The following is a 26,986-nucleotide window of genomic DNA, read 5'->3' as shown; positions in this document are numbered from 1 at the left end:
TTTAAGCGGCGTGGCGGAGCGCCTAGTGACCATTGGTCTGCGTCCAAGAAAATTACAATATAAATTTAGCTTGTTCATGACGCAGCCGTTTGCACACAACTTTTCAGCAGCAGCGCTAAGGTTGTGTGTGCCTGCAACGCACATGCCAGCAGTAGAATTCACAACGCTGTCCTGGCTCCGGCAGAAGAGGACCGAATGGAGCGTGACGGTCCTCGCACTTCGCTTTGTAGCATTTATGAGCAAAATTAACTCAGAGTCTGTGGACAGGCAGAGTCCATGCATGCGTCGACCATAGTAGGATATCACGGAAACGCTAACGCGCAAACCCGTCTCAAAGGTTCTTTCAATTGTTATTGCTTTAAAATGCATGGCCATTGCATGCGCTGCGGTAAATGGTTTAACGGAATCTTTCATCGACGGTTGCGAAGAACACTGCTTTTGTTCCGAAGTAATTTGCAAATATAGGGCACATGGCCAAGCTAGACACTTATTCAGAGGGGAACGCCTCGCTGAACATAAACTTCGATATATAATTCACTTGATTTTATCATAAAGCGAATAGCTTCATTATGAAATTGCAGCCGTTGTCATGGTTCGTAGTCGATGGTCGGTGGGCGGACAAGGTAAAACAAGAGAGTCGCAGTTTCGCCAGAACGGCGAAGCATCGATTGCAATAGTGAATTTTTGGACAGCTATACGAAGTAAGGATAGTAGTTTTATCAGCCGTATATGCTTATACACATTCGATTACTAGCTAAATTAGCAAGCATGGTGTCAATACGCACAGGTAAACATGTCTGACCCCAACTTATCAGACCCGATGACCGCGGATACTGCGTTGTTGAGCACTTGGACTCCGAGTTCTGCAGCGAGATGGCGTTAAATATAGCAGCTCTGAGAGCTCTTCGTCGAGAAGGTAGTAAGTTGTGTGCGATGACGGTCACGACTTACAAAGCAGGGTCCACTAGTCTCCTTTTGTCAATGTATATCACATAGCTGTATAAGCGACAATCAGTTCCGACTGAGACAGTCGCCTTCATTCAAGACTTCTTTACATTTCCCACATACCAAAATTGGCCAAGTGACGCGCACTGAGTAATGAACAAGAAGGAAGGGCGTTAAGCGAGGTAGCCGATTTCTATAAATCATATAATAAGAAGCCAACAAACACGGACACCACGGAAAACACAGGAAAAATTATTTGTACCCACGAATTGAAATAGAGCAAAATTAAAGTATTGAAATTGAAAGTGGCCACCACTCACAAAACATGACTTTCTGGGTGAAGGCAACTGTTCAATAAAAGATCACGTACTCGTGACGCCTGCGGCAGAAAGGATGATCCACATCCGCCGCCAAGTTTTGTGCGTGGTGGCGCTGATTAATACTCCCAGTATTACTTCTAGTAGCAACACATCTACGCTGGGAAGTGGATGGGGAAATCGCGCTGTGGTAGCTCAATTGGTTAGGACATCGCACCCGTAATTCGAAGACGCGGGACCATTCCTTACCTACAGCTAGTTGTCTTTTTCATCCACTTTCACTGTCATTAATTTATCATTTCTCTATATTCATTTATTATGTACAAGTAATTTCCCCTACGTTGCCTTGGTGTCCTTGTTGGCTTGTCACAATATGAATAATAAAAATTCGGCTTCTCGGTTCGACGAGGGTCTCTTCTCCTTCTTACACAACGAGACTTTCGAATCTGACCACATTGATGCCTTCAGGTAGCATGTGCGGGTTTATTGACCAGTTTCCTTCAGCCAGAGAGATCACGTACTCGTGACGCCTGCGGCAAGGATATTCCACATCCACCGCCAAGGTTTGTGAGCGGTGGCGCTGATTGATACTTCCAGGATCACTTCTATCGAAACATATAAACACCCCGGAAAGTTTATGGGAAAACGGTGCCGCGATATCTCAATTGGTTGGAACATCGCATCTGTAATGCGTGGGCGTGGGATCGTTCCCCGCCTGCGGCAAGTTGTCTTTTCAACCACTTTCAATTCCCTTAATTTATAGTTTCTTTGTTTTAATTAGATACTACAAGTATTTTCCCCTGGGTTGTCCTTGGTGTCTTTGTTGGTTGGCTTGTGTCCTTGTGGATTAAAAACTTCTGTTCCATATTTCGCATTGTGCGCAGCGTCTAAGCTAGCGTTGTGAATTTTTCAATTTCTTTTATTATATCTGCTTTGGCAGACTCTGCACTGACTTTTTGCATCTGTATTCTAAAACCGCCAGTTTTTTGCACCTTTGTAATGTCTCACGGTCGTCTAGTATAGAGAACTGGCTAGCTGCGTGTATCCGTCCTGTAAAAGGCCCATCTGAAGCCTGCCAAGAATTGTGAAAGTTAATATTCTTCCTATTAATATCCAGCTACAGCAGTGCGTGAGTCGCCCGCAGAAGGGCGGCGGGCGTCTCATGAGATTGCTTGATCAACATACCTGGCATGTTGAATGACGTAATCTTTAAAGTGACACTTGCATAGGTACAAAATTACAGCAAAGATGGCCCAAATAAGATCGACCTAATATGCACCACCGCCTCTCCTATAGCTTTCACTAAGGATAGAAGAAACATACAGAAGCCCTACCGAAGCAAAACAAGAACACTATACCTTTGCACACACAAAACACACAAATACTTAGCCTGGCGGTTTTGGACAGAACCAGTCAATTTTATTTTTGTGCAGATTAGCCTATATCGAGAAATTTCTTGCCTTGCACTTTAGGAGAGAAAACACGTGGACGTTTTAACTGCAACTAATAATTCCCGTTACAGCGCGGCGCACAAAACGTCGCCGGCATTTTGCAGCTGGTTGAACATCCGCACGAAGCTTCCCGGCACGCAGCACCCCCAACTACCTTTAGCGAGAAGCCGCGAAAATCTTGAAAAGGCGCCTCCTCCAGGCACGAGCTGGTCGCATATAATATATAATATAATAATAATAATAACAACAACAATAATAATAATAATAATAATAATAATAATAATGTATAATATGCAATTATTATTAATATAATATATATATATATATATATATATATAATATATAGTCGCATATAATCTACTTTTCACACAATACACGCGGAGTTACCGGCACAGATGTTCAGCGACACCTGGTTAAGCATCGCTACAGCTCCGGATTGCTGCTTGCACGTGTCGCACGTTATGTAGACGTGGCAAATTGCTGAGGTGCTCCAGAGATACTCGCTCATTGGCTGGTTGAGCAAAATCGGGTGATCTAATTGGCTGGTTGAGCACTACGTCAAACGAAGGCGGTAGTATCACCGAAAGTGACAGTTTGTGGCCGAAAAGAATCCTCCGGGAATATGCACCGATGAGGACACGATTTGTTTTTTTTTTCTTAGGCCACAATCGTACGCAACTTTTTCACGTTCCATAGCCAGACAGCTCCTTAAAAGACTCGATCGGCGCCTGCACCCCATGCCACTTTCCGGTCTTCTGTCCGTGCGACAGCCCGATCTTTGAAGCACCGTATTAGACGGCATGGCCACCGGGACCGGCCCGCTTTGCCCTGTAATTTCGTCGAAGCAGATGAGGCTACGTAAAAACGGTAAGATGTTGTACCGACTTCCTTATCGTGCCCAAGTTAATTAAGTCCCCATATTTCTGGGCCTAAGTACGAATGCAATCGCCGATTTAACCAACTCTACAAGAAGCTATCATATGTGCCGACGTAGTCGCTGATGACGTCATATTGGATGTGTGTAGCTTAGTTTCGTCCACTAACTATGTCGAACGCTACAATCAATATGGCGCAAGCTGGCGCCAAACGGCACGCGAGAAATCATTTCATTGCTGCCACAAGATCGTTACAAAGTGGTTGTCGTCCTGTCGCTGTTGCCGCACAGACTTGTGGTCGCGATATACACACTACTCAATTTGAGGGAACATGTTGGTCCACCTGGCACGTCTAGCAGGAACCCAAACAGTGCTGGATAGCCAGGTACCTGCATAATGTTTCGCAGAACAGATTCCCACACTGCGTGGCGTTTGCACAATTTGTTTTCGCCTATGATACCCGCTTCTTCTCTCACCTTATTTGTTTCACGTCGTTTTCTGTATTACAATCTCCAATCGTTCGTTGTACTTATAGCTTCGTAGACTGAACACTGCCGTCTGCCGAAACCCAGAACCGATATTTTTAGCTTGCTTGCGAGCTTGGCAGCGGCCAGTTAATAGCAGATGCGGAAGAGATAATTACATGAGGAAGCATTGCCGAGGAAAGGAAACTTGAACGCAGCTTCGATGGTGTTTTATGTGGTGTTTTATGACGCAAGGGCCAGGTATAGAGAAAGAGTATCATAACAAAGGGTAATTATATCGATGAATTGCGGATGCCGTGGACAGTGAATTCCTTATCGTAGATATGACATGGCTGAAAAAGGGACTAAAACCTGTCGCTGTAAATTGCGTGAAATATGTAGGTACTAGAATAATGAAGCTGACTGGTTAGTGATCTGGGCTATCGCAATCGGGTTTCGTTAAAAACATGATGCAACAAAACATAACCGTGACACAAGAGCTTCGAGAGAGCCCTTGAATACAAGGGCTGTTAACCGTGTACTTAAAATTACCTGGCAAAATAATTTTCAGCGTGAATGTTTGACGGAAAAACTCAGGCTAATTTCAGGTTAAAAAGCGAATCATTGCTAAGAAAATATGCCGGGTGAAGAGGTATATTTTCGCGATATGCAGAAGGGAAACACTTTTTCCTCTCTGCTTCTATTGCAGAGCATTGATTAAGAACTTGGAGGACAGTGATATAATTGCCGCAATTACTAGAAGTCGGAGGAACCCCCACAGTCAAGAGGTAAGAGCGATTACTGTAAGTGGGTCCTATTCTTAATCGGCAAACAAGTGCTTCCTTTTACCGTGCTGTTTTCTCACTTATCGAGTTCTATACTTTTGGTTTTATCATGTGTAGCTTATTCGATGCTTGTAAATCCAACTCTCTTTGCCAACGATTCCTCAGTTGACGGCGTAGATAAGATTTTAGGCTTGTTGCAGTGATAAGGATATTTCCGTCTGTGTCACTAAAACTCCCTGACGTAACATTTTCGTTAGCAGCTACGTTGCCTATTATACCTTATTGGCCAGGTACCCAGCATAAGACAATCACTTGGTTGTACATATATGCGGAGCACAACAAGCTGTGCAGTTCATTGAAAACAAAGCTATTGTGCTTTCCAAGACTAAGTAGGGCTCTCACAACAATTACTGAGTCTGTGGACACAATCGCCTTAGCCACATTTGTGAGCCTTATGTGTTGAATAGCCGAGAGTACAGCGTATGCTTACACTGTAAATATTCTGGTGTTTGGATTTAGTACCTGAGACGTTGAAAATGAGGGTCCGAAAGCTGCGTAAGGAACACCAGCTAGAGGTTTCGAAGCATCAGTGTAAAATTTATCACAGGAATACTTCTCCTTCAGTTCAAGAAAATGTGATTGTATGTGAGCCTCAGGTGCTCGTTTCGATATTTCGAAGAAAGAGATGTCACGTTGGATAGTCTGCCATTCCCATTCTCAAGGCGGTGGAAGCCGAGTAGAAGCCATTAGGACATTCTCTAAAAGCGGGACGCCTTTTTTTTTTCTGTAAGTGCTTCCAACCGGAGGTATTGAGGAGGCCTGGTGGCTAGGTGGTTACGGAAAAGCCTGATCTTGATCAATTTGCGAATGATTGAATGACACGAATGATCAACACCTGATTGTACCTTTGAGGCATAGGAGAAGCTAAAATATCTCCTCGGGAAGTGTAGAGACCATTCGTTACATTCAACGTACAGGCTTTGTTCATGGCTTGTGCGGAAGGCGCCTGTAGAAAGGCGGACGCCCAATTGGTGGATAGGATCTAACATTTTCAAAGCACTAGGCGTAGCAGAATTATATACAATGGCTCCGTAGTCAAGGCTTGGTCGTAATAGGCTTTTATACAAGCTGATTAGGCATCTCCTACGCCTTCCACAGGATGCACGTAACAATAGCTGCAACAGGCTCATAGTCTTGAGGCACTTCAGTTTAAGATACTTCAGATGGGAAATAAAGGTTCGTTTATTGTCTAAGATAATACCTAAGAATTTACGTTCGGAATTCACAGATAGTCGTTCTCCATGAAGGTCTATAACGGGGTCTGGTAGTACGCCTCTCTTGTTCGAGAAAAGGACGCCCGTACTTTTTTGGTGGTTTAGTTTGAAACCGTTCTCATCCGCTCACTTAGACAAGTTATTTTAGCCAAGCTGTACGTGTCGCCCGCAAACTCTTAGATTACATGATTTGTAACGCATCTGGATGTCATTCAAATATACGGAATAAAACATAGCACATGGTATGACAGTCTGGATCGAGTTCATACTGACAGTATAAAGAGTGCAGCTCAGCACACCAGCTTGTGCAGCACCAGCTTGCTTCGTAAAAGGACGACACAGAACATTACCAACGCTAACACGGAACGTGCGATAGGAGAGGTAACTCTGGATCACGTTCAGCCAGTTGCCTCGAACTCCCATTCCAGTCAGGTCATGGAGAATTCCTAAACGTCCTGTTGTGTCGTACGCCTTCTCCATGTCTAAAATACAAACAAGAAAAACTGTGCACAAAGGCATCACGGATATTTGTCTCGATGCGGACAAGGTGGTCTGTTGTGGATCTACCTTCCCTGAAACGACACTGTAAGGGATCCAGCATTTTGTTCTTTAAAGAAAATATAGGATGTGCCGCTTATTCTTTTTCTCAAAGAGTTTGCACATGCAACTTGCCAGAGGTATGTGCCTGTGACCGCTGGTCGAAAAAGGGTCGTTGCCCTCTTTGGGAATATGAATTGCGATTTCTTCTTTTCAGGCGGATGGAATTTATCAGGCAGAGAACATAGAGTTAAAGAGCGACAGTAATTTTCTGTGAGCTTCAGGGTGTAAGTGTTTGATGATTTTATATAGTATTCTATCACTTCCTGGTGCGATCTTATTACAACAATTCAGTGAAGCCTGAAACTCCGCCATGCCAAGTGGGCAATTCTATGCTTCATTGCCTGTGCCTTTGCGAGCCAGGGACTGTTGCTCTGCTTGACACTGGTATCTTGGAAATCTATTTGTGTAAGGGGATGTACTGGAAATGTTCTCGAAATGTGCTCTTAGACAATCAGCCTGGTCCTCAAGTCTCTCCTTGTGTGTTTACTAGTGGTAGAAGACGACATTTTCGGCCAATATTTCGTTTACGCTGGTCCAGGCTTTTCATTCGTCTGTATAAGGAATAATGCCGGCGGCGTATTTTGGCCAGGTTTCTCGTTTCGCATGGCGGCGCGTTCTTCTACCTTCCTACTTCCTTTTCTAAAAGCAGATGAGGTTTTCTGCGGACGGAGAGTCACGGAAGTGATCCCGAGGTTTATTTTGTTTATTTCGCGCTTCCCTACATTCATCGTTCCACTAGGGAACACGCCGTTAAGAAGGAGATCTATTTGTTTGTTGGATACATATCGACAGTTCCTTATGAAGTCGTGTGTGGTATGTGCGAGTGAAAGTGCGGCAGGGGAGCCGACAATCGGGCGGATCAATTTGGCGCGCGGTGAGGCGGAGAGCTGAAAGGAAAGGCCCAAACTGTCTCCATCGTCAGTAGTAACCATACGAATGTCATCCCTAGTCAAACATGTGAGCTCTCTGTGTCGCTGATAGTCCGCTGATTCGACTTTCCTCTAGGGCACATGTGTGGAGCATTTGTCCCGTTTTGGTAATTTTAATATAATCGGGAAATGATCACTTCCGTATAGATTCTTAAGAACCTTCCTCTCCAAGTATGACATGACTGTACTTGATGCAATGTTTACGTCTTTGTATGAAAATTCCTTATTTCAACGCTGTAAAAAGTCGGTTCTTTCTTATTTAATATATATGCATCTCTATATATAACAAGAAACTTTCTGTAAGGCGCCCTCTGGCATCACATCGAGAGTCACCCCCCAAAGTATTGCGTGCATTTGGGTCTCCAACAACAGCATTGGGCTCCGGAAGTCGTGCAATAAAGCTTTCAAATTCTGTTTTCGAAAGTCGATAGCTGGGCGGGATGTATAAAGAAGTGACGGACAGAAGATTACAAAAAACACTACTCAGACGGAAACGCCTTCAAAGGGCGTTTGCAGCTGTAAATATCGGCCGGCGACGCCCTTATCAACTATTATAGCAACAACTCCTGACGAGGCGAAAGCATCGTTATAGTCTTTGCGGTAAATGGCATATTGTCCGACCTAGTTAGTGTATGCTATGTATGATATGATGTATGTATGAGTGTATGATAGGTAGTTAGTGTATGAAGATTGAGGTGCGTCTCTTGCGCGTGCAGCACCCTTGGATTAAACTTGTTTAGGAGTTCCTTAATGTCATGAAGATTGTGTATTAGACCTCTCGCATTCCAGTGCATTATCTGGGTGCCCATATTGCAAGTGTTTTGTGTTGTGCTTCAAGAGAAATCAATTAGGTTAGTTCACAATCGAGACCGTTCCACATCCTGTGATGCGGGATTTTTGTTTTTCCTTGACGCGCTCCACTGAACTCACGATTCACGAAATCTTCACGATTTATATCTCGGCGTTTCCCACACAGTTTGGCTCTCTCTCTCTTTCTTTACACCAGGCGTTTTTTTAAGCTGAACCAACTGAAAAATTGGCTGTCGCAGATAGCACAATTCCAACCGTTTAACTAATTTGCTTGATGAGGCGGACATACTTGTACGAGAAATTACTATTCCTAATAGGGTAATTACCGCAATTCACTAGATAATTTCACAAGTAACTGCATTATGGTGCGTATTCTAATTTATGAATTGTAGCCGGGATGTCCGAAGGGGTATCCACTTGGAAAGAATTCTGAGGGTGACCCGTGTTTCAAGATATTAGTCTTCAAAGTAGGCGACAAAATATGTTGGTGCTCCAGTTACTCTTTTGCTCCAATGCGTATAGCGGCGCTTTACTAACTAATGAAAACAGTGCCCTGATTGAAGAGTGCAAAAAAACAAAACAAGAAAAAGAAAAAAAGAACTCACAGAACGAAAGTAAGGGTAGACGTGGCACAAGCGCCTTCAACATACAAAAGAACGGACGCCTCTGAAGGAGCACGTGAGCTCTTTTCGCTTTGGCGCATCTTGCGATGCAGATGTTCTTCAGGAAAGCTGCAGTGCCGAGCCCGCTTGTTAGTGAAAGGATTTCGCTTAAAGAAGAAGGGGGAGGATCGCGTTAGTTGGCTTTCTGCGTTTTGGTACGGGAAGGAAATCAGATTCCTCGACGCGTACAGAAATATCAAATACCCAAATGTTACTTTTTCGGGTTCCGCATTAACGCGTCTGCGGCTCCGCCTATTGCATGCATTTCATGACGTCATGGCATACAATGTTGACAGTAGCCATTGTCTCGTGCCTACCGCTTCTTTCGTGCGGTTTCTTTTACTGGGGAGAGGGGGGGATCCTAAATCATGTCGTAAATGCACCAACAATGCACTCTAAAAACCCGTTTACCAACAGTGAATTTTCATCGAAAGTTCGACGGCGCATATCTCAACACCGGTGCCTTCAAGAGAATTCGTTCCAGATGTATATGCCTTGTAAGTTCAATAGCTACAATTCGCAGAATATGGCTGCTAATAAAATAGTAGTAAATGTACCTAGTGTAATCTTGTTACTCAAACACGCGTCTAAATGGTATTAGACTACTGTCGGCTTCATCGAATAATTAAGTTCAATGGTTATAATTGTGCTATCAGCCACATGTAATGTTTAAATATGGTGCAGCAAAAACAAATATATTAAAGATGATTGTGCTTTGTGTGAGTACCGTAAGTTAGCAGGGGATAAAAAAACAGTGTGAGATTAAGCAAAAGAACTCTGTGAGATACAAAGTGCATTAACGTTCACGGAGTGTTTCGTCAGAAATTCTAGCACTTGTTCCATCAATGAAGGCATCCTCTCTAACGTATTCGTCGTTTTGCTGATGTGTAGATAAAGAATGAACTATTATGAAATATTTTAGAATTCTTTCCGACTTCGACTCACTCCCGCCATATTTTGAAAGAAACATTACACGGCTCGGAGGCTATCTTATAAGCTAACACTAAAGCGGTGTCGTGTAGATACGTAGGTATTGAAATATATTTGAACAATGTTCAGGACGATGCTTTATTTTGGTTTCAACGAAGTTGCCGGGAAGAGCGATATTCGTTTCCCGGAAACAAAACTGCTTGGGCATTTAATGGAATACGTAAAGTTCCCCTCATTTATTTTGCTACATCTTTCGGAAGAAGCTCCCACACTATATGAAGCTTGTCGTCCTTGACGTACCCTCCACGTTCAAGATCGTCTAGGTGAATTGCGAGGAGGGGGGCATAGCCGATTTCGTTACTCGATTGTTCGGGCCTTCCATAGAACCCATGTTCGCCGTCCGTTCTCCACCGTATCTGACGCCGTTTACTTTCGGACGGATGTTTCACGGTCAGCTGAATGTCCTGACTGAAAGGCCACTGTAGAAATTCATCGATCACACCCTTGTGCAGCTGAAAATCAGCATGCAATAGCACATGGTCTGCCTCTTTTCTGAAGTACACTCCTGGCGACAAGTGATAGCCGCACATGTATGTCTTCTCACTCGAGTAAGAATGAGAGCCTTTCGAATAGGCGTCGTCCTTCATTGCTTCGTATCCCTTAGCAAAAAACTCATATCGCCTTATGTTGATTGTATTTAGGGCCAACTCTTTTTGTTTATTTAATGCACTCGCATCTTCTTGCTTCTCAGTGCCCTCCACTTCAGTAATGCCAGCAACACTTCCTGCGCACTTTGTGCAGATTGTCCTTGTGCTTCCGTCCAGCAATTTTCCAAAACCTTCCTTGAGTGCTTCAACACCTTCGCAAGTTTTCTTGAGCACAGCGGTATCCGACGTCAACCGTTCTCTCAACTCCGCTTGCAACGTGTTTTGCATATTGTTCTCTTTGAGGTGGTTGACAGTTCGCTTCGTGTCTTCTAAGCCTTCCTTCAGCTCTCTTATTGAATCGGTTATTGCTCCTGCAAGCATGCGCGCCTCACCGCTGTGGTCAATCAATTTTTCCTCGACTGCTCTGACTGAGGATAACGTAACTGTAGATTGTGAAGCAAAGTGATCCAAGGTACTACTTTCGCTAGACCTTTGTAGCAGTGTTTCCTTGACCGTGTTGATGCAATGTGAAATATTAGTTAGGTGATCATTTTGGGCAGCATGATCCCTCATAAGATCGTCCAGCCTTTCTTTCATTTCAACTACTCGCACGTCTAAGCTTGCATTCACAGCCACCATCACTGCTTTTTGGTCACTGTCTGATTTTTCTAGAGCCCAGGACGTCAGAGACAGCGCATAATCTTCACATTTGCTTTCTAAATGCCCGGCAACATTACTACGGAGCACGAGCTTCGAACATTTAGGGCACGATGTAGCGTGGTAGTCACACTCATTGCAGAAATGCTTGTTTAGCTCTGATGCAGCCAAAACTATGTCGCAGCCACGTTCTTCATTCCAGCATTTTACCTGAAAGGGGAAAAAAGAGTTTTTGAGCAATTTTATACATTAGCATCTTCATACCACCTTCGATATTAACATATTCCATACGTTATTTTATGTCTTTGAACTTCCAATGCTTCAAGGTTCGTCTAATGTGAAAAAGTGTGAATAGACATCAAGATATGGCTCATCGTAGTGTTGCTATGAAGGGAAGCGAATAAATTCGTTCGTCAGGTGATGCTGTGAGATAGGCGTGAATAATGTTCTTTTAGGATATTCACCGTAATCCCAAGAGAAATGGTTAGGAAGGAACGAATCCGGCAGCCAACCCCACTCGAGCGGGTCCTTAAGCGAAGAACTGCTGCTTGGCCAGAAGGAGGATTCTCACGAATCGGTAATTTTCTGAAGCAAAACTTTGACAGCGCTTGCACCGTGTTTGCGAACTCACGGTATGTGCACTGGGAATTCGGGGGATTGTTGAAGATGAAATGTCTTAATAGGTTGAGGTAATTTCCTTAGCTCCGTTTGTTTGGCGTTCGGATATCCGCTTTCTTTCCAGTAGGGCAGCGCGGTCCTCAGGTGTCTGAACCACATGACGACCAAAAGTGACTCGGTGTGCTTAGGTATGAGTTTCTCCAACTCGGCTGTGGTGAGAAGCTCCTTGAGGTGAGCCATTTATGCTGTAAACGTCTCTGTAGAGCGATGTCAAGGGTACGAAGCACCCAGGGCACACAGAATTAATTTAATTGAGAATCATATTCAAAAAGCGATACTGATACGAACACACACAGAGAGACAAGTACCACAGAAAGAAACGCTGACTGCCAACTAAATGATGATTTGAAGAAGGCCAGCCCTTATATATCCATCCCGGAATAGGCATGCGTACACAAACATCTACATGACAAAATCATTTTCATTCATGAAAAGGCAATTTCTATTTCTGATAAGGCTAAAAACGGCACGCTTACATAGCAATATCCAAGCTTTTTAATACAACATGCCTGCATAATTTATCCTTCCTTACTTTTTTCCACTAGAAACTTCGTTATCTCAATCATGGCAGTGCATATTCACTTATTCCAATGGAGCCCTAAATGCCATCTATGGCTAATCTTGACGTTGCTGCTGTATGGATGTGCTGAATCATTACAAAACTTTCCGGTTTGTCCTACATACACTAGTTTAATGCTATCTGACAAACCATGTTGAGCGTACAGTGTGCGAACCTAATTTTACGATTGTTGGTGACGCGGGGCCTACTATGCTCTTTCGTTCGATTGCATACCTTACATAGCTTACAAGGGGTACTGAAGAGTAAATTTACATTATGTCGGTTGGATAATTTGCTCAAGTTGTGCCATAACTTGTGCGAATCGGGCACCACGTGCAGCGTTCGCTTGTCTTTTTCTTTGCGTGCTAGTTCGGAACCTATCCGCTCTTTCTTTTTTGCAAGGTGATTCCAGATACTTAAGTGATGCAACAACGAGGAAGACATGCTTCCGTTTACCGTGCTGTCAGATTTGAAAAACTTTGTTCCATCTCGTGCTCGCATGAGTGCTGCCTGAATACACGTAGCCGCTATGGCCCTCCTCATGAATTTAGAGTGTGCGCTGAAATTAAATACTGATGGACGGGCAAGCGCAAACGCTCAACAGAATTTTATTTCGGTCAGACACGTCAATATAAAACACAAGACATGCGCAATGAAGCAACGAACAAGATATGGGTTCACATGGTTTCCATGGGTTTCTTTTCGTTTGTTGCTTCAATTTAAAGAAGGGGGATGATTGCGTTAGTTGGCTGTATGCGTTTTTGTACGAGAAAGAAATCATATTCCTCAACGCGTACAGAAATATCACATACCCAAATGTTACTTTTTTGGGTTCACTCACATGTGAGAAAAACTTTTATATATGCTTCTGACTCAAATTAGATTTATTTAAAAGCCGGCGTTTGCGCGTTTCGCTACCAACTCTTCCTTGTCTTTACTTGCCACCGCAACTTTTCTTAGCCATTAGGAACTAGCTTGCCCAACAACAATATTTATGGAGCGACGATTTGCTTATGAGGCACACCGTAGTTGGGGGCAGCAAATTAAATTAGAAGACCTTGGGTTTTTTAACATGCCGTAAATTCGCTGTACGCGAAGATTTTTGCAGCTCGCTCCCATTGAAACGCAGCCGCCGCAGCCGCAATTCTACCCCGCGACCTCGTATTTACCAGCGCAACACCAAAGCCACTGAGCAATCACGACGCGTGATCCGTGGTTGTGCGGCTGCCGGCAACGTTAGAGCGCAGTCATTGTGACCAAGCCTCCGCCGCTGATTGGGCACGTCGCTGTGTGGCTGCCGCTAACCAAACAACTGGGTCCCAGACCCATCATCTCTGCGCCATGGAGAATTCCTCGTCCGCGAGCGAGGTCAGCCGGTGACCCGCAAACAGAGTGCGGCGAGTTACCGTGACGCTAACGTTTACGCACATTAAAAAAATTACCGACGATTACGTTACTTCCTAATGCGAAATTTGAGCGCAGCAAATAAGCTGTTTCACCTTTTCGATAGATTGAGGCAAAGAAATCGAGCAACACATGTATGCGCTATCACAGAATTTTTTTTTTTATTTTTCACACGTATTCCTTTAACAAAGACTCCATTAACAGTTCTTGACAGTCATGAAGGAAGCTTTGTGGTCGGAGAAATAGACTGATATATGTTCGACTTGGTACACCAATGCTTGATTCTCAAAGACGAGATCTATACAAGTGCCTCGCGAGGTTGTCACAGCCGTGGGACGCGTTACGAGCGAGAGGAACGGGATGTTCTCCCGCATAAGTGTTAGGAAATTGCTGTTTGTCTTTATGTCAACATTAAAGTCCCCCACTACTAACATCGGTGTGGATCGATGGACGGTTAATGCGAGTTGCAGGAAGTGCACGACGTCTTTCGTGAGTGCGGTAGCGGACTCACGAAAGCGGTATCAGTCGGTCGCTGCTAGCGCTGGGGGGATGAAAGGGGGGCGGAGCTGGTTATGAGGCCGACGACAACGCGAAACCCAGGAACGGACGCCAAAGAGCCATTTGTGTAGCCAGCCCTCCTCCACAGTCTCTCCTCCTCCCTTCCATCATCCTCCCTCGCCCGGAGAGCCGACAGCGCGCATGCGCGGCGGCGGAGCAGCGGCGCATGCGCGGCGGCGGAGCGCGGCGGCGGAGGCGAGCTGGTTACGAGGCCGACGCCGTCGACGACGACGCCGACGACGACGCGAAACCCAGGAACGGACGCCAAAGAGCTGCGCTCTAAAACACTCCCATTCAGCGGGAAACTTGTATACGCATATGCGTGGAGGGCTGCGTGATCCCACCCTCTTCGAACGATGAAGTACAGGTTGTAGGAGCTATTGTACGCGATACCGATTCAATGCATTGCAAGTCGAGCGCAGATGGAGCAAACACAGACGCAGCAAGAGCCAAATGCTCCGGGTATTGTGCTTGAATCATTGAACACTCTACTTTTATATCGTTATTGAGAGAATATCAGTTAATACATTAATGCAATTTAGTCAATCAGTATCGCTTTTCATTAGTGCATGCAACCTAGCATCCGACGCCGCGGAAGAAAGTTTGCAGTTAGCGATCCGCGAAGGTGAACACGCAAACCAACCACTGACGATCCTCACGGACTCCGAACAGGCCTGCGGCCATTTGCTACAAGGAACAATTGGAAGACCTGCTGCATGAGTCCTAGCCCAAATACTCAAGGAGGACCCTGAGTACTTCACCACCCAAACCATCGTCTGAATACCGGGCCACACTGGCATCACGGACAAGCTGCAAGCCGACAGGGCAGCTCGAGGATTCGTACATATCCGAGCACTCATCACGCCGGCTGCAGAAGACCTGCACCCTGTCGACCTCGAGTATTCAGCCACGGTGAACTACCACAGAGGGCGTCGCTTGCGATATCCACCACCCCATCGAATTCTGCAGACAGAGGATGCACATAACCTACACATAAGACATCGGATACACCCCACAGCCTACAGGGACGAGTGCCCGTGCTGTGGGGCCACACAAACACTCTACCACAATTCTTCGGAGTCCACAATACACAACATAGAACACCCCGACACGAACACCACGAGGGAGCAATAGGAGGCACTGCTGTCCAGCTCGGCCCTCGTCGACCAGCTCAAGCTGATACAGAGAGCTGAGAAGATGGCAAGAGCCAGCGGAGCCCTGGCTTATCTAGATATCTATCTGCAAAATAAATGCCGGAGAACAAGACAGACGAGAAAAAATCAAGGAGAGAGAGAGAGAGAGAAACTTTATTGTAATTATAAAGATTTGAAGGAGGGGTGGTCGGAGCCTCTCAGTCCAGGGCCCCACTGGCCTCTGCCGCCTGCCTGACCTGGCTAATTAAGGACTTTTGTCCTGCCAGGTCCGAGCGGGCGAGCTGTGCCTCCCACTGCTCCATTGTCCTACTGGTGTTTGGCCTATGAGGGTGCTTAGTGCACTCCCAGGTTATGTGCATTAGGGTAGGTATGCCACCGCACCAAGGACAGTTGGCCCTATAACGAGTGGGATACATGGCGTTCAGCAATTTTAAATGGGGGAACACCCCGGTCTGTATTTTACGCCAATCGGCGGCCTCTTCCCCGTTAAGTTGTGGGTGAGGCGGCGGGTATTTTCTTCGGACTCCACGCTGATGAGCAAGGATGTCTTTGGCATTTAAATTGGTGGAATTTTGTGAGGGGTAGTGCGGGTGGGTGGGGTTAGAAGAGGACGCCGTCGCTCGGTTAGTCAACTCTCGAGCTAACGCGTTAGCCTTTTCGTTCCCCTGTACCCCCGCGTGGCCCGGGCACCAGAGTAGGCGATGATGGTGGTTGAAGGATCTGGGGATTATCGCGAGGCTAGCCGCAGTCACGTGCCCCTTGAGAAACATGCGACATGTCTCCTGGGAGTCCGTGACCACGACCGAGTCCCTTTGCGAACGCTCCGCGTGAGCGAGTGCGATCGCCACTGCTAACATTTCGGCCGAGGTTGGGGATCCCGCCGTGGCCGACGCGGTAATAAGCTGTTGGCTGATAGCGTTCACGACTGCGAGGGCGTACCTCCTTTGGTAGCGCTGCCCGGTCGTCTCTGCATACAGAGCTGCGTCCGTGTAGTACGTGTTGTACCTATGGTTATTAGAGTAGGCTGATTGAATGTGTTGTGCACGTGCTTTGCGCCTTTCTTTGTTGTACTCTGGATGCATATTCTTTGGAATTGGGGCTACTGTAATTTTGGATCTCATAGAAGGAGGGAGAGGTACGGCCTGCTCTGTGAGATAAATGGGGTATGCTGGGATATTGAGTCTAGCCAATATTGCCCTACCAGTTTTTGTGAAGCTGAGGCGCTCCCTCTGTCGCATCAGGGTGGCTTGCCTTAGTTCGTCGAAAGTATTGTGCACTCCCAAAGCTAACATGCGCTCCGTTGAAGTACATTTAGGCAGGCCCAGAGCAGCTTTGAAAGCGGTTCGGATTATTGTGTCAGCCTGCTTTTCCTCCTTCCTGTTCAGGATTTGGTACGGTAAGCCATACGTTATTCGACTAACCACTAAGGCCTGTACCAGCCTTAGGGTGTCGTCTTCTCGCATTCCCGCGTTTCGATACGTCACGCGACGTATCATTTGGGCTACGTTGTTGGCTGTGGATTTGAGGGTCTTGAGTGTCTGTAGTGCTCTCCCGTCGCTCTGAAGCCACAAACCCAGGACTCGCATCGTGGGTACCTCTCGGACTGATTGGCCCTCCACCACAATGTTAATCGATCCTCTGGATTTGCAGCCTTTCGCGTGTATCCGGATAACCTCAGATTTTTCGGGTGCGCACTTCAGGCCACTCCATCTAGAAAATTTCTCCACCGCTAATACTGCACTTTGGAGCGTATATTCCTTATCCCCTAGTGAACCTCTGCTCGTCCACAGCGTGATGTCGTCTGCGTAGAGCGTGTAACCTAGGTCGGGTATCCGATCCAGATCGCGCGCGAGGCGACACATCGCAATGTTGAAGAGAAGAGGAGATAATATAGCTCCTTGTGGTGTTCCTTTGTCAGGCATTTTAAATAAATCCGAAGTGATTTGGCCAATACTGATGCTCGCCTCGCGGTTGGAAAGAAACGCTCTTAAGTAATTGTATGTGCGCTCACCACAACCCGCGAGTTCGAGTTCCTCCAATATTGCGGCGTGAGAGACGTTGTCAAAGGCTCCTTTAAGGTCTAGTGCTAGGACTAGTCTCTCGTCGCCGTACGGTATATTAGTTAGAATTTCGTCTCTAAGTAGGAGGAATGCGTCCTGGCAAGATAAACCCGGGCGAAATCCTATCATGGAGTCCGGGAACCAGCTCCGCTCTTCCAGATATCGCTGCAATCTGCTATGGATAACCCTTTCATAGAGCTTACCTAGGCAGGACGTGAGCGACACCGGCCGTAGTGTATCAATCGAGGGATTCTTTTTTGGTTTGGGGATCATGATTATTTTAGCCAATTTCCACTCTTGGGGCAAGTCTCCCTTGGCCCAGCACTCGCTATTAAATATCTTTGTGATTTTCGCTAGGGCTACCGAATCCATGTTTCGAATCATTGCATTTGTGATCGAGTCTGGGCCCGGTGCCGAGTTTTTAACTGCGGATTGTGCCGCCTCATAAACTTCCGGGTACGTTATATCTTCGTCTAATTTAGGGTTCGCCTGCCCCGCGTATTGTCTCCTCGCGTAGGAGGATCCCGTGGCAGGTGAGAGTCCTATGTACTTTTTCTGAAGCGCATGAACGAGATCTTGGTCTGTACCCTCGAAGTTGTCTGCTATAATTTGGAGCTTCTTGTTATTCTCAGTACGCGTGCTCATCGGGTCTAGCATGCTTCGTAGTATTCGCCACGTACTGCTTGTTCCCAGAGTTCCTGACAGGGTTCCACAGAACGTCGCCCACTCGTTTTTAGCGAGCAAGAGAGCGATGCGTTGTCTCAGGTGTTTGTTTAGACGTTGTCTTTTCCACCTCTTGGCCAGTTTCCGCCTCTCTTCCCATAGGCTGACCAGGTGAGAGTCTATCACCGGCACCTCCGCTGTACGCTCAATGGCTTTAGTGGTGTCCCCGTGTGCTCGTCGAAGGAATTCGGTCCATTCTCGCATGTTGGTCGGGGCTGTATCCGACTCCTCTAGAGCTCTCTGGAGTTTTCTATAACGAGGCCAGTCAGTTAATTTAGTCTTTCCTATTGTTCTCCGTATGTTGGGCGTGGAGAGCGCTACTCGGATTATGTCGTGATCGCTTCCCAAATTTTCATCAAAGGAAACCCATTGTGCGTCTCTGATGTTAATTGTAAAGGCACGGTCGGGCGCCGTGTCTCTACTGACGCTGTTACCCGTGCGCGTCGGTTTTCCGATCTGATTGATTGCCCGTAAGCCCAAGGCCGTTGCGGTGCGCTCGAGTAGGAACCCTTTGGGCGACGTTTTCGCGTATCCCCATAGTATGTGGGGTGCATTAAAGTCACCTACTATCACCGCCTTATCCCTGGTGCCCGCTAAATCTTTTGTTGCTGAGAGAATGTGGGGTAGGTCGTTCCCTTTGCTTTTGGGAGGACTGTACAGATTAGTGATTAGTGTGTGTGCCTTACTTCGTTTATTTGGCATCACACTGATAACAATGGAATTAGTATCTCCCTCAGTTGGCGGAAGTGTTAATAATTGAGCGTTTATCGACTTGCTCACCAGCGTGGCGACCTTCGAATTTTGAGGATCGCTCAGAGTGTAGTATCCCTGCAGTTTGGCCGGCTTGGCCCCGACCTCCTGCAGGCATATCACGTCCGGAGCGATTCCGGAGTTTTTGATAAACTGGTGGAACACTGCCGCTTTCCTGGAGAAGGAGCGGCAGTTCCATTGCCATATCTCTAATTGGTCTGAATTTTGTATTCGTTGTGATTTCTTAGCGTGATTAGCCATGTTGCCCACTCTTATTTTAAGCCCGTGACGTTTCCGTGTCCGAGCCGTCGGATTCTGTTACGCAGTGGCTTATTTTAGTTTTTGCCGAACCCGCTCCTATCGCAATTGCGCGTTTTTTGGTTGGAACAGCCTTCGAGACTGCCCTAAGCTGTTCCGCCACGAACCCCTTGTGTATCTCGAAGTCCTTCGTGCACTGTTGTTGAAATTCCGTTAACCTTTGGGTAATTAATGTCATCATTTCATGCATAAATATTTTCAAGTTTTCCGCGATCATTGTCTGGATCTGCGCTGCCGTTATCTGCGCGTTTTGTGAGATTTGGGTTGTCGGAGACTGCGTGGAGACGGAGTTTATATCTGCCACCGCTTTCGCTTTGGCTATTTCTTCAGATTGACGCGGCATTTCCTGCTGTGGTATTGTGCTATTGAAGCGCGCCTCTAACTCTGACACTTGTTTCTCAAGTGATTGTCGTTTGCGTTCTTCTCCTGAGAGCTGTTCTCTTAGTCGTGCATTTTCCTTTTCCAATTTTTGAATGCGTTTATCATTTTCACCAGTATTCTGTTTTGGAGCAGTGGGAGAAACAACCCTCGCCCAGCTCACCTGCTGTTTTTTAGGCAGTGGCGAATTTGACCGCTGCGAAGCCCTGGAGCTGGAGGGGTCCCTCGACGGAGTATTGCTCTTCGCTCTACTTCCGTGTGGAGATCTGGATCGCGATCGGTGCCGGTAGAAGTCCTCCTCTTCCATGGACTCGAACCAGCGCCCCGGTGCCGTTTTGGTGTTCTGTACCGACCGCTCCCGCGATCGAGACTGGCGAGTCGTCTTCACGCGCTTGGCGGCAATCAGTTTGTTCGGGCACCGCCGCGTCTCGTGCCCCGCCGCCCTGCACACGGCGCACTTCACTTCACATTCGTGTCCTTGCGGGGGTGGATTTTCGAGTCCGCAGCCACGGCATATGTTCTTGGGGTTCGGACAAACGTCCGAGCGGTGTCCCTCTTGCATGCATTCCAGGCACATTTGGATTGTTGGCCTGTACTCCGTGCACCGCATCTCCACTCCCATGTAGTACACGCATTTGGGGCGCGTGCCTCCCGAGAAGGTGAGGAGAGCGGTATTAGAGCTTCCTAGCATTCGGGCCCTTTCGATGGTGACTCCTTGGGTCCTGACGCGCAGGTGTTGCTGGAGATCTGCTGATTCGGTGTGTGCTGGGAATCCGTGCACCACCCCTTTGTAGCTATCATCTGGATCCGCTACGTACACGTTGAAGGGGTGTTGCTTTCCTCGCAGCTCCATGCACGTGATTCGGCGAATGACGTCCGCCACTTCCAGTGAAGGTGTGGAGACGATGATGATATTTGTTCCCTCTCGGATTCGCAGTGTGAAATCCTCTCCAGTGATTTTTCGCTGGTTCGGTCCGTTTCCGGTGATTATCGTCCCGGTAGCCCGAATAATCGCTTGCGGTATTTCTGTTCTCAGATATTCCTTGAGCATTAGTCCTTTGTGTGGCTTCAGTATTATCTTGATGTCATTCTTCGGTAATGGTGGCAGAGGCTTCCCCTTCCTCGGGCGCATGTTGCGACGACCGATTTGCCCGTCTCCTTTCGCGCCGCCTGCTGATGGCTGTCCGTTTATGTTATTCTTGTTGGGAGCCGTTTCCCTGTCGTTGCGCTTGACAGCCTCTCGCTGTCGCCGCGATAGAACTAACTGCCAGCCATCCGTCGCCTGGCTGTGGGCGGCGATCTCTTGCCGTTTGCTAGTCCTCGCTTCGGAAATTAGTCTTGTGTCCCCGTTTTCGTCCGCGTTGTTAACCGGATGCGGGGGTGTTATTTGGAGGTCCATGTCCTCTGATGTAGCCATCTCGTACGCTCGGCACAAGCGATCCGGTTATTAAGTGGTGAGGCGGTCGCTCACGCGCTAAGCCTATCGAGGCCTAACGGGGCTTCCGCCGCTTCGAATTTTCAAAGTCGCGTGGAATGACGAAAACTTCACTCACGGACTTGAACTTGGTCTTGAAATGGAAGATAGAAGATGAAATGAAAGGAAGATGCAGAATGCCTGCGTAAAAAATTATTAAAAGATAAAGACAAAGAAGAGCACCCTATGTCTCACTAACGGGTGCGAGTTAGCGCAACAAATAGAAAGGTAATAAATCAATCATCATCATCATCATCAGCCTGGTTACGCCCGCTGCAGGGCAAAGGCCTCTCCCATACTTCTCCAACAACCCCGGTCATGTACTAATTGTGGCCATGCCGTGCCTGCAAACTTCTTAATCTCATCCGCCCACCTAACTTTCTGCCGCCCCCTGCTACGCTTCCCTTCCCTTGGAATCCAGTCCGTAACCCTTAATGACCATCGGTTATCTTCCCTCCTCATTACATGTCCTGCCCATGCCCATTTCTTTTTCTTGATTTCAACTAAGATGTCATTAACTCGCGTTTGTTCCCTCACCCAATCTGCTCTCTTCTTATCCCTTAACGTTACACCTATCATTCTTCTTTCCATAGCTCGTTGCGTCGTCCTCAATGTGAGTAGAACCCTTTTCGTAAGCCTCCAGGTTTCTTCCCCGTAGGTGAGTACTGGTAAGACACAGCTATTATATACTTTTCTCTTGAGGGATAATGGCAACCTGCTGTTCATGATCTGAGAATGTCTGCCAAATGCTCCCCAGCCCATTCTTATTCTTCTGATTATTTCCTTCTCATGATCCGGATCCGCCGTCACTACCTGCCCTAAGTAGATGTATTCCCTTACGACTTCCAGTGCCTCGCTGCCTATTGTAAATTGCTGTTCTCTACCGAGACTGTTAAGCATTACTTTAGTTTTCTGCAGATTAATTTTTTAGACCCACTCTTCTGCTTTGCCTCTCCAGGTCAGTGAGCATGCATTGCAATTGGTCCCGTGAGTTACTAAGCAAGGCAATATCATCCGCGAATCGCAAGTTACTAAGCTATTCTCCATTAACTTTTATCCCCAATTCTTCCCTATCCAGGTCTCTGAATACCTCCTGTAAGCATGCTGTGAATAGCATTGGAGATATCGTATCTCCCTGCCTGACGCCTTTCTTTATTGGAATTTTGTTGCTTGCTTTATGGAGGACTACGGTGGCTGTGGAGCCGCTATAGATATCTTTCAGTATTTTTACATACGGCCCGTCTACACCCTGATTCCGTAATGCTTCCATGACTGCTGAGGTTTCGACAGAATCGAACGCTTTCTCGTAATCAATGAAAGCTATATATAGGGGTTGGTTATATTCCGCACGTTTCTCTATCACCTGATTGATAGTGTGAATATAATCTATTGTTGAGTAGCCTTTACGGAATCCTGCCTGGTCCTTTGCTTGACAGAAGTCTAAGGTGCTCCTGATTCTATTTGCGATTACCTTAGTAAATAGTTTGTAGGCAACGGACAGTAAGCTGATCGGTCTATAATTTTTTCAAGTCTTTGGCGTCCCCTTTCTTATGGATTAGGATTATGTTAGCGTTCTTCCAAGATTCCGGTACGCTCGAGGTCATGAGGCATTGCGTATACAGGGTGGCCAGTTTCTCTAGAACAATCTGTCCCCCATCCTTCAACAAATCTGCTGTTACCTGACCCTCCCCAGCTGCCTTCCCCCTTTGCATATCTCCCAAGGCTTTCTTTACTTCTTCCGGGGTTACCTTTGGGATTTCGAATTCGTCCAGACTATTTTCTCTTTCATTATCGTCGTGGGTGCCACTGGTACTGTATAAATCTCTATAGAACTCCTCAGCCACTTGAACTATCTCATCCATATTAGTAATGATATTGCCGGCTTTGTCTCTTAACGCATACATCTGATTCTTGCCAATTCCTAGTTTCTTCTTCGCGGTTTTTAGGCTTCCTCCGTTCCTGAGGGCATGTTCAATTCTATCCATATTATACTTCCTTATGTCAGCTGTCTTACGCTTGTTGATTAACTTCGAAAGTTCTGCCAGTTCTATTCTAGCTGTAGGGTTAGATGCTTTCATACATTGGCGTTTCTTGATCAGATCTTTCGTCTCCTGCGATAGTTTGCTGGTATCCTGCCTAACGGAGTTACCACCGTTTTCCATTGCACACTCCTTAGGATGGTTGTTCATTGTTTCAACACTAAGGTCCTCTTCCTCAGTTAAAGCCGAATACCTGTTCTGTAGCTTGATCTGGAATTCCTCTATTTTCCCTCTTACCGCTAACTCATTAATCGGCTTCTTATGTACCAGTTTCTTCCGTTCCCTCCTCAGGTCTAGACTAATTCGAGTTCTTACCGTCCTGCGGTCACTGCAGCGCACCTTGCCGAGCACGTCCACATCTTGTATGATGCCAGGGTTAGCGCAGAGTATGAAGTCTATTTCATTTCTAGACTCGCCGTTCGGGCTCCTCCACGTCCACTTTCGGCTGTCCCGCTTGCGGAAGAAGGTATTCATTATCCTCATATTATTCTGTTCCGCAAACTCTACTAATAACTCTCCCCTGCTATTCCTAGTGCCTATGCCATATTCCCCCACTGCCTTGTCTCCAGCCTGCTTCTTGCCTACCTTGGCATTAAAGTCGCCCATTAGTATCGTGTATTTAGTTTACACTCTGCCCATCGCCGATTCCACGTCTTCATAGAAGCTTTCGACTTCCTGGTCATCATGACTGGATGTAGGCGCGTAGACCTGTACAATCTTCATTTTGTACCTCTTATTAAGTTTCAGAACAAGACATGCCACCCTCTCGTTAATGCTATAGAATTCCAGTATGTTACCAGCTATATTCTTATTATTGAGGAATCCGACTGCTAGTTCTCTTCTCTCCGCTAAGCCCCGGTAGCACAGGACGTGCCCGCTTTTCAGCACTGTATATGCTTCTTTTGGCCTCCTAACTTCACTGAGCCTTATTACATCCCATTTACTGCCCTCTAATTCCTCCAATAGCACTGCTAGACGCGCCTCACTAGATAACGTTCTAGCGTTAAACGTTGCCAGGTTCATATTCCAATGGCGGCCTGTCCGGAGCCAGTGATTCTTAGCACCCTCTGCTGCGCCGCAGGTCTGACCGCCGCCGTGGTCATTTGCTTCGCAGCTGCTGGGGACTGAGGGCCGGGGTTTGATTGTTGTGTTCATATAGGAGGTTGTGGCCAAGTACTGCACCAGGGTGGCCAATCCTGCTCTGGTGAGGGAGTGCGTTACCGGTTCTGGTCACCGGGATCAGGCCACACTCCAGGCCTGTTTGTGCAATTTCATCAACACGCGGATTTTTTTTTTAATCCGGTGGAAAAATGCCGGCACCGGGATTCGAACCACGGACATCTTGCACGCGAGGCGGGTGTTCTACCTCTACGCCACCGCTGCACCTGCGCCTAAATCAATAGTGTTGCTTTATACTCGATGCATAATACGCTGAATATTTCTGATTGTGCACGGGTTCGCATAGCTTTCAATCAGCAGTAAGTGGAAGCTAGGATTATGGCGAGTTCAAAGCCACATCACATACGTACGGACAATAGCGCCCAACTATATGATTCTCTTCACGGTTTCACTCCTAGGTAATATAATATAGCCTTTCATCGAGCTTATACAAAATTCATCCGCTCTAACAGAAAATTGCCTGTATTTCTAACAATTCCCCATTTTGCTTTTTCAGTATTGACACGTGTACTTATCTTTATCGGGGGACCACGTTTCGCCGCTTAACAAATGTAATCGCACAGCGTGGGACGCACCTGTAGGTATCCGAAGTTTCTGGAAAGTTATCGATGCTTCTACCCGGCTGTCTGTTGTCGCCGAACCTTGTGTTATCTGATTTCATCGCGTGACGCGAATGGTGTAGAACTTTGTGGAAGGCACACGGGTCCGAACGATTAGTCTGGAACATTCGACGGCTGATCTATAAAGGCCAACGCGCTTGACCTGCTGATCAGATTTTCGACCATCGGTGACCGTGTTCGCCGCTATCGTGGTGCTATAAGTGTAGCCTGTTTTTGTGGGCACAGGTTCGCCAAATAAAAGTATTCGTTGCATATTCTGTGAGCATATTCTGTGAGTCTTTCACAGTATTTGCTACTGTGTTCTTCAACGTCACCACCACGTGACATCTTACCCAGGACCTCCACCAGATGTCACGTGGTGGTGACGTTGAAGAACACAGTAGCAAATACTGTGAAAGACAAAACTTTTATGGGGCGAACCTGTGCCCACAAAAACAGGTTACACTTATAGCACAACTATAGCGGCGAACACGGTCGACGATCGTCGAAAATCTGATCTGCGGGTCAAGCGCGTCGGCTTTTATAGATCAGTCGTCGAATGTTCCAGACTAATCGTCGGGACCCGCGTGCCTCCCACAAAGTTCTACACCATTCGCGTCACGCGATGAAATCAGATATCACAAGGTTCGGCGACAACAGCCAGCCGGGTAGAAGCATCGATAACTTTCCGGAAACTTCGGATACACACAGCCGCCTCCCGCGCTGTGCGATTACATTTGTTAAGCGGCGAAACGAGGTGGCCGGATAAAGATAAATACACGTGTCAATATATTCAGTGAACTTCGCAAAATTGATCGCGCTAGCATTAGTACACGGATTATTTTCCTCACGCATTCTTTTCCTACCTTCCGCCTGAGCAGGTTCTCCAAAGGAAAAGCTCTCCAATCTGACTCTTGTGGAAGAAACTGGTCACCGTCGAGTGGGCAGGCGTGACCCTCATGGAGCACGCACTGATCGTAGCAGCTGTTGCAAAGCACGTGTCGACAGGGCAGAAAAACGGTCACTCTGGGCAGCACACCACACGCGTTGCATATTCTGTGAGCAGGAATACGCTCGGCGAAATGCAAAGGTCTCCAGTCCAATTCTTCGGTAAAACCACACAGCGTGTATCGCTGATCTTGAGAAGCCATGACGAAGCGCACATATGTCGACTGGCAAACGTCGTTCTGCGGAAACTTCAAAACGTTGCCAGCGCTTTGCCCTCTGAGCGGTTGCCAAGGTTGCTATCACTCTGATAAGCGCACGCCGTTTTGCTCATTGTTCACGGCGTCGCTCGCGAACGGGTATGGAACGGTGGAGAAATTATCAGATCGCCTAGCTGCGCAAATGTAGTTACCGACAATGTTATCGCCTTTACGGATACTTGGGGTGCGATCTTGTACGCGTTCCAAAATAGAATGGAGGCGGTTCGTTCCACCAAGCCAAATACGATTCGTCAATTTGAATCGTGCCGAACGCCATGACGACAATTGCAGCTTGATATCTGCTATCAATCATTCCCTGTCGTCTGCTATCGGACGAACGGAACGGAACATACCGCCTATTTCGTGACGTAAAGAACGAACCGCCTCCGTTCTATTTTGGAACGCGTACAAGATCGCACCTTTGATTTGTAGAGGTCACGAACGTTGGAACTACAAGTTGTGGAAAATCTCCTGAGGCACCGATGATCACTCTACGATAGAAGCTCCACTAGCTGTGAAATGAAGAAACAATCGGATAAAAAAAAAGAATCTTGAAAAGACC

General features: G+C 46.8%; 1 protein-coding gene across 3 annotated transcripts in view; it reads right to left on the bottom strand.

Moving 5' to 3' along the window:
• The window catches only part of LOC139050971 (TNF receptor-associated factor 6-like), a 112,699-nt gene extending 86,281 nt beyond the window's left edge, over nucleotides 1-26,418 (bottom strand). The window contains exons 1-2 of one of the 3 annotated variants that reach the window (XM_070527891.1): nucleotides 26,086-26,417; nucleotides 10,174-11,556 (exon numbers count right to left, since the gene is read on the bottom strand). In XM_070527891.1, coding sequence (XP_070383992.1) covers nucleotides 10,279-11,556; nucleotides 26,086-26,370 — 1,563 coding nt within the window. In that variant the 5' untranslated portion in view covers nucleotides 26,371-26,417 and the 3' untranslated portion in view covers nucleotides 10,174-10,278. Of the gene's footprint in view, nucleotides 1-10,173; nucleotides 11,557-18,297; nucleotides 21,544-26,085 lie in introns of those variants that run through there. The other 2 variants (XM_070527890.1, XM_070527892.1) reach the window with 2 other exon arrangements.
• Nucleotides 26,419-26,986: the final 568 nt, after the last annotated feature.

Source organism: Dermacentor albipictus, chromosome 10 (genome assembly GCF_038994185.2).
Source record: "Dermacentor albipictus isolate Rhodes 1998 colony chromosome 10, USDA_Dalb.pri_finalv2, whole genome shotgun sequence".
NCBI classification, from domain to species: Eukaryota; Metazoa; Arthropoda; class Arachnida; order Ixodida; family Ixodidae; genus Dermacentor; species Dermacentor albipictus.
Note: the sequence above shows the minus strand (reverse complement) of the source record. Positions and strands in the feature narration are given on the sequence as shown.